Here is a 14,420-nt window from a genome sequence, read left to right as displayed (position 1 = left end):
GATATATTAGGAATTATTAAATTCTTTTTTCTGCAATACAAATCTTCAGTTCTTTGATATTATACTATCTTTTATTTTTTAATTTTTTAAATCATGTGACTTTGTATTTTTTCTAATAAGGTGTTTCATATTCCAATTAAAAGTATAGCATTATTCTAAAACTATTGTGTAAGGGCATGAATGTTATTTTGTTAGAATTTTGGATGGAGAATTCACCATTAATTTTGACTAGTCAATGAAGCGAGCAAGGTGTATATATTTTAAGTTTACAGGGGCAAAGTATTATAAATGGTCAAGTTCAGGCGGGCAAACTGTAATTAACACTTTTGGTTTATCTTCTACAACCAGTATTGATGAATGACAATCAGGTAATGAGTCTGAAACCCTAAAGCATGAACATATTATCGGAAAAAAAAAAAGAGCATAGACATAGATAACATGGCTGAAGCATCTGTTGACCTCCCAGCAGAAATATTACTGTCCAAACGGGTCCAAGAAATGGTCCTGGATAATAAGGAGCCACCTGCCCCATATAAATGTAGGGATGATGCAGATTCTGAAGATGATGATCCCATTTCCATGTCTCCAATCCCACTTATTGATCTCGGCTGTCTGTTATTGTCAACTTCAGAGGTACCTGCACAAGAAATTGTAGAAGTGCTGGAGAAAATTAATGCAGCTCTTTCTTCGTGGGGATGCTTTCAGGTCCATACACAACTAGCTTTTCTCATGCTGATTATGCAACTTCAAAATAATTGATGTGTCTTGAACTATACTTTTAGCTTTTTGACTTTTTCCTTTTGGCAGTTGGAGCTAATGTTGCTAATTGAAAAAATTGTTCAGCTAATATTAGTAAAATTTGCAGGCTATAGGTCATGGAATTTCAAATCTTTTGCTAGATAAGGTGAGACAAATTTCTAGAGAATTTTTCGCACAGCCAATGGAAGAGAAGAAAAAATATGCAAAAACAGTCGTAGACTTCGAGGGTTATGGAGCTGACCCTGTCCCGGAAGAAGGTCAGTCCTTGGATTGGTCAGATCGGCTCTTTCTTAACGTGCAGCCCGAAGATCAAAGAAACTATAAATTTTGGCCAATGAATCCAGAATCCTTCAGGTGTTTGTTTTCCTAGGAAACCATATTAGCTACTTATATAACACTTTTTTATCAATCTTTATCTATGTAGAGTACGAAACTAGATATTCACGTAACTTCGTCTCGCTGGCAGAGATGTTTTATTGGAGTACACTGATGAGATGAAAAGGGTAACAGAGCTCATCTCCAGAGCGATGGCAAAGTCATTGAATCTGCATGAAAATTGCTTTTTGAAACAGTTTGGCGAGCGATCACAATTACAAGCAAGGTTTAACTACTATTCGCCTTGCAAAAGACCTGATCTTGTGCTTGGTTTAAAACCCCATTCGGATGGATCAGGATATACCATTATTATGCAAGATGAAGTAGGCCTCCAAGTTCTCAAAGATGACAAATGGTATAAGATTCCAAAAAATCCCCATGCCCTCCTTGTTCTTATGGCTGATCAAATGGAGGTAAGCCACAAAATTCCTGGCATTCAAAACCTTAATGGCAGTTTGTGTTCTTTTACATTCAAATATGAGTGGTTTTGCGTACAAGGAAAATTGATCAGGTGTGATATATTACCATTCTCGAAACTTATGGTCTATGTGTTTATGCATTGCCAAGTAATTCTTAGTTCTGATTTTCCTTATGTTCTGTGCATTGACAGATAATGACCAATGGAATATTCAAGAGCCCAGTGCATAGAGTATTGAGTAACTCGGAGAGGGATAGGATTTCTGTGGCTGTATTTTATACTCCTGAGGTAGGAAAAGAGATTGGACCAGAAGATGGCTTAGTAAATGAAAGAACCCCAAAATTGTTCAAGATGGTGAAAGACTATGCTGATACTCACTTCGGCTATTACCAGCGGGGGATGAGAGCATTACATACAGCACAAGCTTAAACCTAGGCCTTTCTGCACTGATGGAATGAGGTCCGCCTGCAGGAAATTCAAAACTCGTTATGTACCCTTGTCCCTTTCCTGATTGTTTTCTCTGTTTTTATGCATATGAATTGTCCAAGACAGAGCACAAGATAGTACGCTTATAAGGTAAACCATTAAACTACAAGCTCAACTTGATCAGATGTCAACATTTACCCCTGTTGTTCGAGTGAGAAAAGTTGCATCAGCATGAACATATATTTGTTGGCTGTTCTTACATTGCAGTTAAGTTGAAGTATGTCATCCAATGTAAGTGGATGTTACTGATTAATTATCAGAAGGCTTGTGTTTGTTCAGCGATAACACAGGGGACGGTTCATTATCTAATTTGTTGAAATTCAGCTGTACCATTTTAGCCTTATCCTTCTATCTCACTAGTTAGCTGAAATTCTTCAGATTATTCTCACTTTCACTTCTAGAACCTTTAACTTCTATAATCTGTCTCCAACTTTTCACGATGTACGAGTGCATCCCTTGAATATTTCATATACTAAAGTGCTTAGAAGCATTTAACTGGCATTCTTACTTTGCAGCCAGGCAAAGTAAGTAGATAAGCAAACAGGAAAATTGTGTTGTTGGCTCCATTACAACATATACTTAATCTGTATTCAAGGTTTTCTTAGAAAAATGTATTTATTCTGGCATACTTTCCTGGGATTGCTGGCTTCATCTTCAGTTTAAAGCCGAACTATTCTCCCTTTTCTTTTCTTCTTCTTCTTTTTATTTTATTTTATTTATGGAGTAGTCCATTCTCCATTCTTGTCCTCCCCGCCCCTTGTATGAACTCATAATCAGATTATCGACTCGTTCCATGATTATAAGTTCATTCCATAGCGAGTTTTGGTCTGAGAGTTAGAATGGAATTGGTTTTGCCTATGATAAAAATGACACTAATCAATGTGTCGATGTCCACAGCAGACCGACCTAGTATAGTTTTTACATTTAAGTTCTTATCGTTCTGCTTAGGGTTACATGATAGCATCCCCAAAAACAGATCAGAAGTCTTCTTTCTTTTCTTTTATCTTCTTGTTATATTCGATCTGCATTCCCGCAATTCTTCGCCCACCCCTCAACCATTGTTGATCTGCCCACCTTTTTTTCCCCCAAAGTTCCATATCATGAATGCGTGAACAAAGATGTGTCAAGAAGTCAACAAAGTTCCACTTGAAGCTTGAAATTCCTTTTGGAAGTCAACGAAGAATAATGCAACTTTTTACCAGCACTGTTTTATTTTTTGTGTCGGCCATGGTACAACCCTTGTTTTAAACCCTTAGTAATATTCTAAATATGAATTCTAATGCAATTCCAACTCGGTCAATGACGATATTAATCAGCTAACCGTATTTTAGACTATTAATCAAAGTAATTAGCTAATAATTCAAAAATGTTTGCTGGACATCCATGCTTGGTAGTGCATGAGTAGAGGTGTCAAAATAGGTGACTTGGGCGGGTTTGGGTTGGGTAAAATGGGTAATGGGTATAAGTGAGTCAACTCATTTATACCCATTTAATTAGATGGGTATAAATGGGTAAGTCAAAAAATGAATTGGGTAACCCAATTACCCATTTATAATTCATTTATTTTAACTTTTTGCAAACTCATTTAAATTCATTTTTGCAAACTAAATTATCAATTTATACCACTCTTTGTACCCATCATTAGTTTTAAATATTTACTTATAATGTTCAATAAACTTAATTACCAATTTTTTTCATTTATACTCTATGTCACAAAATTACCTATTATTTAATAATTGAATAATACGAATATAAAAATTTGAATTAAGTACTATAAAAATTAATATAAAAACTTAATCCAAAAATTTTGAACCCCTAACATTTTTTTCATATATAAATTTAAATTTTCATTTTATAAAGATAAGAAAATAGGCTAAAATTTATCATAAATTGGTAATCCTAAAAAATGAGTAAGTTAACAAACTAAGAAAAAATAAAATAATAAGATAAAACCAACAAATAATAATAATAATAATAATAATGTTAACATCATGACAAAATGAAAAATTTGAAAAAAAAAAAAGGTAGGGGAAAAGAAGAGACTTGGGGGGAAGAGAATTTTAAATGGGTTAATTGGGTTTGATGGGTTACCCAATAATACCAATTTATTAAATGGGTATTATTGGGTAACCCATTTATACCCATATGCAAAAATTTAAGATACCCATACCCATCTATTCATGGGCGGGTATGGGTAAATCTAGTTAAGTGGGTTGATTTGCTACCTCTACATGAGTAACCAAATTATTCTGGTGACCCGGTCAGGAGCAACTATCCTAATATGTGATTGGAAATATCTATGAGTATTAGATAGTCTATACTTTTATATCACATTAATTCTCCTCTTGTATCAAAAAAGAAAAATGAAAGATGTGATTTTTCCATAGTTATTAAACCCAACCCGGGAGGGAACCCGGCGAACGAGGTGGGTCAACGGGTTACTGGTTCAACCAGTGGGTGAGTAGTTGAACCGGTAGGTCACTAAATATATTTAAATATTATATTTCATAATTTTAAATATAAGATATAAGATATAAATTGTAATAAATAATATCATAGCAAATACTCATATAATTTAATTTGCTATAAAATAATTAATTCATATAAGAATCAATAAAATATAAAGTTATTTAGTAATACACCAAATTTTAAGTATAAAATTTAATCTATATTCAGTGTAATTATCTAACTTATTTATAAGCTTTAAGTGCAAAAAAATATTAAAAATAATATTTGTCTTTAAAATGAATTATGTAATATGTTATTTTTGAAGTCTATTTTATAACTTATAGAGTTTGGGGGTCATAAATTTTTATTAAAAGATTCCAAATAAATTTGTTTTAGAGAAATAAAAAAAAAATAAAATTGAAAAAGGTTTATATATTATAAGTAAGAAACCTTGGCACCATATTGTGAAGTAGCTTGGTGGTATCTACGTTGTTGCAATGCTCATACGTCCAATGTTCGAATCCCATCTAAGGCATAAATTTTTTCTCAGGAACCCGATTTCTAGACAAAACCGGCCGGGTTCCGGTTTAATCCGGTCGAACCGCCGGTCCGTTGACTAGTCAACGGGTTGATTGCTTAAACGATCTAACTCAAAACCCAATCCGGTCCAATGCCTGGTTCACCGGTTCGACCGCCGGACCGGACCGGATTTAATAACTATGGATTTTTCCCTCGGGTTGAATTAGGCTAACAACATGAATACATATTTTAAATACATTTTTATTCTAATTTTTTAATTCAATCTTCAAAATTAATCTTACAGTAATGATGAATCATAATATTCGATTTATTTTATATTGAGATAGATAAAATGTGAAATTAAAGCAAACGTGGTATTAAGTGAGGGTTGTAAAAACAAGTTCAAACCCTTGTCTTTTTGCATTGAAAAAATAGTTTTAATATATAAGTAGCATGATATCAGAAGTTTCTCATATTGCGATAATAATGAAAACTTAGATGAATCAAACGTGAAACAAACATAATTCTGGGGATTGGAGATATATTTGTTGAAATGAGAGGGAAATCAATCGATGATATTTGTGCATAACATTTTACCTATTGGCATATTTTGTACACAAAAAACGTTAAACATCATACCATAGACATAAGTTGCACAAGTTTTGCTAACTGAAATGGTTTCTAACCCACAATTCAATTGGAGCAAGTAAACCACTATCAAGTTAGTTTATGAACAATGTATGTCAAATAGTAAATCATAAACCAAGTGGATAGGAGATTATTTGGGATAATTTTTTTTTAAAAAATACTGTAGCATTTTTTAATGTGATATATGTGAGATAAAAAGGTAATTAAAAATGTGTTGATAATGCAAGCAAGTTAATGTGTATAAATAAAGTATAAATAATGTGCAATCCAAACACATTGAAAAAGTGTAGTTGGGGAGAAGGGTTCATTAAACTTTGACATGCGTGTGGTGGAACTTTTAATGTCTAAGAAATGGTATAGAGTTAAAAGAAAAGCAGCGCCAAACGGCTTAAGTTAAAAAATGGGATAAGCAAACATCATTCAAAGCTTGAAATTGGTGTTGGGGTAATAAATTGGTTTGTGCTAGAGTTATTAACCTGGCTCGGTCCAGTGGTTGAACCGCTCAAATAGATGGACCCGCCATGGAATCGGGCCTATTCAACAAATGGACCGGAATCGCAAATAACTCAATTTGAACCGTTTAATCCAGACGATCGAACTAATGACCCGCTAAATCCGACGGTTTTTATGAATTCGGCGGATTTTGGAGATTTTTTAGAAATTACCTTTTTTATCAATTTTTTAATTTGACCAACCACACCAACATGGGCATTGTTGTCTTTTTAACAATTAGATAAGAAAATTTGAAAAGAAATTTGGGAATTAGGGTTTATTTCTTTCTTTGACACTTATTTTTATCATTTATGTTTGTATATAATATCAATATGAATTAATGAACTAAGAAACAAGTATGGGTATGGATTGTGTGTATGAACTATGAAATGTGAATAGGTTATGGCTTGTTAATATTTAAGAATTTCTGTATTTATATTATAATTTATATGTTTATTTATTTATATTATATATTTTTTTATTATATAGTCTGACCCAACGGTTCAACCTATGATCCACTGGTTGAACCACTAATCCATCAACCCGATCCTCCTGTCAGATTGATACCCGAGTTGGTTTTAATAACTATTGTTTGTGTAGCTTTGAAATCAAGGAAAAGTAGGAATAAGTACGAAAAGGTGCACTTCTCAAATTATGTGCTAAAAATTAAAAAAAATGATTATGTTGTTTAGTAATCAAATCCAAAATCCCACCTAAGTACTCCAAAAATGACAAAAAAAAGGAGGGATAACAATTATCCAAATAGTATGTTAGAATTCATCTGATAATACATTCTTCAAATCCAGAAAAACACATATGGAATATGATACCTACAAATTTATTCATTTCTTAATTTCAAATTTGAAGTTCCCTCCAAACTTAAATCCTAAACCCACCACTAATTTGAATTTTTATTTTCAATATATGCACCCTGCGAAAACTTGTTCAAATGATAACAGGAAAGAAAACACACTCACACTTCAAGAAAAGTTCACTTATATCTCAATCCCAAAATTGAAAATTCCCTCCAAAATTTGCATTGGTAGGACAAATTTTGCATATCATTTTCTTTTTCTTTTGGTGGCTAAGTTTGGTAAATGCAATTACAATGAAAGACATCAATCTCACAATTGCATCCAATCAAAATGTCAAATTGAGTTCTTTAAAAGGATATTTGCAAAAACCTCCCCTGAGGTTACTAATTCTTTGCAAATTCAGTCCAAACGATTAAAATATTATTTTAGGGAGTGAAATTAGAATTTTATACCGGATTTGCCCTTTGTGTTATATGTCCAATGAATGACAAAGTACTACAAATTAATTAACAATTAATAAACTTTAAGAAGTGTAGTTTATAGGCAAATACGGATTACCTATTTAAAGTACCGGTTTTTTACGGGTATTTTATTTTCAAACATTTAATTTAGTACAAATATTTATGCTCAAATACAGATTTGTATTTACTCTCAAATATTTAATTTTTGTTAAATACAAAACCTACCAATCTCTCTCTTTCGTAAAAATATTAATATAACACTTTTTCAATTTTAGTTACAAACATTTATGTATTTAACATAAATTAAATGATTCAGAATAAAATGCTCATAAAGAGCCAATACTTTACTCATGTAATGGATTAAAGCCATAAAGAATTAATACTTTATGGACCATTTCTTTTTTTTAATATATTAATTTATATTAAATAGATAACCTACCGATTTCCTTTTTGCAAGAATATTACTGTAACACTTTTTGAATTTTACTTACAAACATTGATATATTTATCATAAATTAAATGTTTGAAAATAAAATACCCGTAAAATGCCGGTACTTTAAATGGGTAATGCGTATTTACCCATAAACTACACTCCTTAAACTATCCGGGTCGCGGGCTAACAGGGCACCGCGACCCGGGTCGTGAATGATTTCGGTGACGACTCCTTTCAAGTAGCCGTTGCGCTCGCCAAAGTTCAGAGAACGAAAGCGGGTGGGGCTCTTGCGGTGGTGGGTGTGGGATTTGAAGACGGAGCCTGCTCCCTTACATTGAGCTCGGATCACACGACCCATTTTGGGGATTCGGGTTGAGGGGAAGGGGAACGGGGCAGCTGAGGGAGAAGTTGGTGGAGCAGAGGGGAGTTTAAAAACTCCTTATTCTTATAATGGGTTGAGACTTTTATGTTAGTTCTTAAACACGAGAAGGATTAATTTAAATAATGTATATAAGTGTTATATATTAGTTATTAATTTTCTACTTAGTCCAAATCTGAATCACTTTTATGTTTTCTCCTCAAGATTTAAGAATTCCTTGTACATTCATTTAAGGGAGAATTATAGTTTTGTTCTCTGATATTTAGCCAGTGTGTTGAATTGGTCCCTAATGTTTCGGCTAAAGCAAATTTTGATCCCTAAAGTTTATGATTTTAGGCACATTTAGGACAACTAATGGAAATTCAAAAATGATCATGCTCAATATCAATATCAAACTGCTGTTAATTAATAATTTTGAATTTGCACTTTTGATCCTTAATATTTTGTTTTTCAATCATTGTATTCTCTAAATTTTAAATAGTGGCATTAAGATCCTTAATTGAAATGAGATGCCTTTTTTATTTTTTTATTTCATTTATTCATGCCACTAATATGTCATGTGCTTGTTCTCTTTTGCATAGCTAGTCTCAAGTTTAATATAGTTACTGTTACATAAATTTCTTGTATATGTGTGCATGGAGACTTCAAGTTATTGTAGTTAGCAATTGTGATCATAAAAACTAATGAAAGTAGATACCAATGTGTAGTTCAAGTGTTAATATTTTCAAAATATAAAGTTAAATAAGGAAAGTTGATAAATGCAAAGTAGATTAATAATTGTTAGTATGTACATTCACATGGTAGGTTATGTGCATTTAGGCGTCTTGACAAGTGCCCACTAGGCACCCATTAGAAAAACCTTTGTAAAATTATTTCACTTGCTCCCCCCCCCAAATATGATTATTAGTAGCTAATTTATTTATTTTCTTTAATCTCTTTTTATAAAAGTATCCTATACCAAATTAACTACTTAGTTTCCTTATAAAACACTATTAGTATATAATTTACTATAGAATTAGTATTACTTTTAAGGGAAAATCGTTCAAAACGTCCCTCACATTTTACAAGATAACTTTTTTCGTCCCTTACTTTTAAAAGTATAATTTTACGTCCCTTACTAATTCACATTAACCAAATTTGGTCCCTACCTAGGTTTCCGACTAGTTTTTTGCCGGAATCCACTACGTGACTTGCATGTGATCATTTTTTAAGGGCAAAATTGTCAAATCAAATTTTTACATAATCTGATTCATAATCCCTCATATTTCACAAAATGAATTTTTTCGTCCCTAACATTTTACAAAATGAATTGTTTCGTTCCTCACATTTCAAAAAATGAATTTTTCCATCTCTCACATTTTTCAAAATAAATTTTTTCATCCCTCATTGATCATGTGTATGAATACCTTTTTTTTCTATAAACCCATGTATATGTCTATTTGATTTTACATGAACAGTTAACATGTAATTTATCTCTATTAGATTTCATCTAAACATGCTAATCATAGTTATACACATGCTATTAAATAGATATACCGAAACGGAAACGGTGTCTCAATATGTCTCAATAGATATACACTTGCTATTCAATACTCGAGTATACCGAAACGGTGTCTCAGGGTTCCAACCTACCCGATCGAGCCCAATCCTAGTTTGAGCAGGTTAGTAACCAAGAGCAGGGCCCAGTTCAGTTTAGAGCTTACAACATGCACAAGTAATCAAGTAAATCAATAAACGGTAAACGGTAATAGTTCTCGGTTATCGGTAAAAATCTGTCATTTTAGTAGGTCGAATGAGATAAACTATACACTCGCCTTAAAACGGTGAGCAATTTCATATGAGCAATTTTCAGTAAGACTTAACACTTAAACACGTAAGCAATATGCGGTAATTTCATATGAACATGTAATTTACGATAATCAATTAATCAAGCAGTCAAGTAATCAAGTAAGCAGGTAATAAAGTAAATCGATAAATGGTAAGTAATCACGGTTAACGGTAAACAGTAAATGGTAATCGGTAAACGGTAGTAGTTCACGGTTAATCGATAGACATTTATCATTTTAGTAGGTCAAGTGTGATAAAACACACATTCGCCTTAAAATGGTGAAAAAGTTCATAGGAGCAATTATCGGTAGCACTTAACGGTTAAACACATAATGACCATGGAGTAAACATGTCATAAAATTATTCAAATCACGTACTCCTATATGGAACACTCACCAATCAAAATAAGCGAGTAAAGAAAGTCATCAATGATCCACTTCGGGATTCTCTTCAAGATTTTCTTGATCGCCTGAAGAAAAGTGACCAATAATCACCCTCACAATTTCACAAATTCTTTATCAAACAAGAAAGAATGCACACTTACTTTAGAATTCAAGTCAATGTCTTTATAAGGATTTCATTTTATCGAAAGTTAAGATTCAAAGTGTGGATTTTAAAGTTATTGAAGAAACTCATACCCTCCACGAAAAAGGGTTCAAAACGATAGATTAATATCAAGATAAGAAATCAAATTTTCAACATTTCATTTTCTAAGAAATCGGCAAAATTTTAGTTTTGTGCGTCAAACTTAAAAAAATCATATCTTACACTCAGTAGGTCCAAAAATGGAAAACTTTGTACCGTTGGAAACTAATTCCAAAGTACTAGTTCCTAGAAGATACTTTTCCATGATTCTAAATGGAAGACACTCAAATTTTGGTTTAAAACTACTGACTTGCACTTCTAAGACAGATTCGGGTTGATTTTTGGTAAAATTTGAAAATTCGGCAAAATTTACAGAATGCGAACTAGCCTCTCAAATTTGAAACCCAATTTAAGTTATAATCAAAGTTTAAAACACAACAAATGGAACAAGAATCAGAGTTTTGAGCGCCAAGATATAACAGCTCAAATTTGGTTCAAAATGAAGACCATTGGGCAATTTTCTAGATTTGAAACATAAAGTTTGGGACTTCAGTTGGGCATCTAAATGGATTTGGAATGACACCAAATTTAGTATAATTACACTACTATATAAGGGCTACTCCTCTGTCAAATTTCATGCAAAAATTCATACGAAAAGTCAGTTAACAAGACCACTAAAGTTCTAGGAATTTCCAAGGCAATTTTGCCTTATGCTTCCGTTTTCCTTTTTTCGAACCTTTGGTTAATAAATTCATCTCAAACATGGTTCATTTATGAAGGAAAGATCTAAGAAACATCTAACATACATTTGGTAGGTGATTAACAAGTCCCAATTCGAGCTAAGCCATTCGGCTAGCCAAAACTAGGGTTTTCTATCACTGGTGCAGTTCTGTAATTTGGCCATAATTCAGTCAATTCAACTTGGAATTGGGCATGGTTGGTGGCATTGGAAACTACAAGAAATCGTTTTGAAATTCAGTTCATAGTTAGATTAAATTCAAGCAACAAGTTCCAGCACATTACTGACTCTCCAGCACAGCAATAAAACAGAACAAGTAACTTTGAAGAACCGGTACGGCTCACTCAAGTCAAATTAGGGGATGTATTTTATACCGTTAGAAAAAAAGAAGTGTCTAGTTTCAAATGCCGCAAACGGCACTCGATTTTGACGTGGGACCAAGCAATTATGATCATTCAAAGTTCGCTGCAAGAGTACCTCTGTGCACGTTTTCCAGGTTTGAACATGTTTTGAAAATGCAACTTTTACCCAAACAAATCAAGTGATTCTTGGTGGAAACTTTCCACACAATCTATACAACATATTTATATCAAAATCAAGGCAATTTGATCACAAAAAAGTTGCACCAAGTGCTCTGCAAAAACAGGGCAGAATTCGCCCCTTTCTCATGCAAACTTTCCTTTGATTTCCTTTCCACTTTTTCAACTTATATCCACTAGTTTAACACTTAATCAACATAAATAACACCCAAAATCATCATATTAGTCCAACATGTCCATTGTGAGATTTCATAGAGCCCACTCAAGTGATTTTCAACCAACCAAAGTTACCCACATGAAGCTATAAGCTTCCAAGTCCAATCTAACTCACAAAAATCAAGTTTCAAAGGTTGGATAATTTGCTACCTCTTGGTTGATGAAACTCAGAAATTTCGGTCACCTCAAAGCTCCAAAAAATCGTGGAAATGATGCTCTCTTCCTAGTCCAAGTGAATCTCCAAGTGATTTGCAAGTTGGATGCAAAATTTGAGGTGATTTGGAGAAGGATTTGAGATAGAAATGAAGTGAAAATGGAGAGAGCTCTTTTCTTCTTCTTTGGAGCTAAGTTTCGGCCAGCAAGAATGGTGAGGAGAGAGAGAGAGAGATCTGATAACTAAAGCTTCCCTTGGAAGCTTGGAAACTTGGGGCCAAAGTTTAGGAAAAGTCAACTCTCAATAGCGCGCGTACGCGCGCGTTTCATGCCCGTTTCCTCTCGGGTTTGTTTCACTTGTGTACTAAACATCTAATGCACTTCCTTTAACACTATTATTATCCACTTTTAGTAGTTTAACAATAATTTCTAAAATCCTCCAATTAGTCACGCGTGCGAAAACGCGAACTTCCGACTTGTGCACGATAAGCGAAATTTCTAAGAAATTCTTATAACGATAGTATAACTAACTAATACTTGAGTAAATAATCACGAAAATAACTATTTTAGAAATAAAACATGAGTTCTCACATGAGTCTAGTATTAGTTCCTCAAATCTCCAGTTAATGTGTACCAGCACGCCTTTCGGAAAACTTTCGACACGCGCACGGTACAAGCTTAATTTTAACTTACTCACATCTAATCTCTCAATTAACTTTTCTTAATCTACAATTGATCATTCTTAATTCTTCAAGACTAATGTATTCTCGGATCGAATATAGTCTCGAAAAACGTGTACTCCTTATTTCTCGTTAAACGAGCCCTAGAAAAATTAATTTTACTAACAAGACATGTTAAAAATATAATTAAGACATTATTCCATGTAAATAAGTTTAAAATGATTGAAATAAATTATCCTGAGAAAACGGGTGAATAAATAATTAAATAAACCAGAAAAATAAAATAAAATAAAAATAAGAAAATTTGAGTCCTCACAGCCTTTCCTCCTTAAAAGAATTTCGTTCATGAAATTCATACCTTCCATAACCTCTGATAACCCTGAACCTTATTGTGTGATCGTTTCATATGTTCTTGCAGATGCCACTGATCAGTTTCTTCCTCCATTGACTTGTCGAGGGATAGTTTTATTTTCTTGTGGAGTAGTAGTTTCTCGTGGATACCGCTTTGGACAGTTGTGAACTTTATGATTGGTGCTCTCACATCTCATACACTTTCTCTCCTTTAGCCAGCAGTTTTCTTCGATATGATTCGTCCTTCCGCAATATCCACAGGTCGGGCGAGGCATTGTGACTTGACTTGCATGCGAGGTTTTTTTTTATTGTATCTGTCCTACTAGAGCTCTTCATGACGTAGTCCCTTCTGGTTCCTTTATCATGAGTGGTGAAGGAAGTGATAGTTTTACTCCATCCACTCCTTTTCTAACTTTGGGTGGTGACCCAATTTCTCTTAGTCTACTATCGGATGCATCTCTTTTCCTCGCTTGAAAGGCTCTCAGTTGGGATTTTGTGCTTTCCACCCTTTGCGCTTTATCGAAAGCATCACTAAATGTTTCAACCTGTGCTGCGGCAAGGGTATTTTGAATTTCTAAATTTAATCCTTAGATAAACCGTCTTATTCTCTTTCGTTCCGTAGCCATTAATTCTGGAGCATATGTAGATAATTTCATGAATCGTGTTTCGTACTCAGCGACACTCAAAATTTCATGACAAAACTTTATAAAACCGTTTTCTCTCTTTTCTTGGAATAGTGGAGGAAAAAATTTCTCATTAAACTCTCGTACAAAGTTTATTTAAATTTTTGGAGTTTGATCCCTTTTCCACTTGTTTATTATAACATTCCACCAGACTCGAGCTACTCTTTCAAGTTGAAATACAGCAAAAGTGACTTGTCTTTCTTCTGTGTAGTCCAAGGCATCAAATATATTCCTTATATTCTCTAACCAATTCTCAGCCATTTCTGGATCAGGTCCCTTAGAAAATTTGAGCGGGAAGAATTTCTGAAACCGCTCTAAATCTTGATCCTCCCCTATCTCTTGGTTTTCAGGTTGATTTTCTTGTTCAACCCCTGACCCTATTGTGTTACTAAGAATTCTAGTACATCCGTCATA

At 33.4% G+C, this 14,420-nt stretch overlaps 1 protein-coding gene across 2 annotated transcripts; it reads left to right on the top strand.

Annotated features, from left to right (window-relative positions):
• Positions 1-317: 317 nt before the first annotated feature.
• On the top strand, positions 318-2,381 carry LOC113738812 (protein SRG1). 2 transcript variants are annotated; one of them, XM_072046261.1, is made up of 4 exons: positions 318-705; positions 866-1,113; positions 1,226-1,645; positions 1,745-1,894. In XM_072046261.1, the coding sequence occupies exons 1-4, from the start codon at positions 439-441 to the stop codon at positions 1,746-1,748; spliced, it is 939 nt and encodes a 312-aa protein (XP_071902362.1). In that variant the 5' UTR covers positions 318-438; the 3' UTR covers positions 1,749-1,894. The 2 variants fall into 2 exon arrangements, with proteins under 2 accessions (XP_071902362.1, XP_027121883.1); XM_027266082.2 differs by having other exon boundaries at positions 320-705; positions 1,226-1,547; positions 1,745-2,381.
• The last annotated feature ends 12,039 nt before the right edge of the window (positions 2,382-14,420 follow it).

Source organism: Coffea arabica, chromosome 4c (assembly GCF_036785885.1).
Source record: "Coffea arabica cultivar ET-39 chromosome 4c, Coffea Arabica ET-39 HiFi, whole genome shotgun sequence".
NCBI classification, from domain to species: domain Eukaryota; kingdom Viridiplantae; phylum Streptophyta; class Magnoliopsida; order Gentianales; family Rubiaceae; genus Coffea; species Coffea arabica.
The sequence above is the reverse complement of the archived record's forward strand: the minus strand, read 5'-3'. Positions and strand labels throughout refer to the sequence as shown.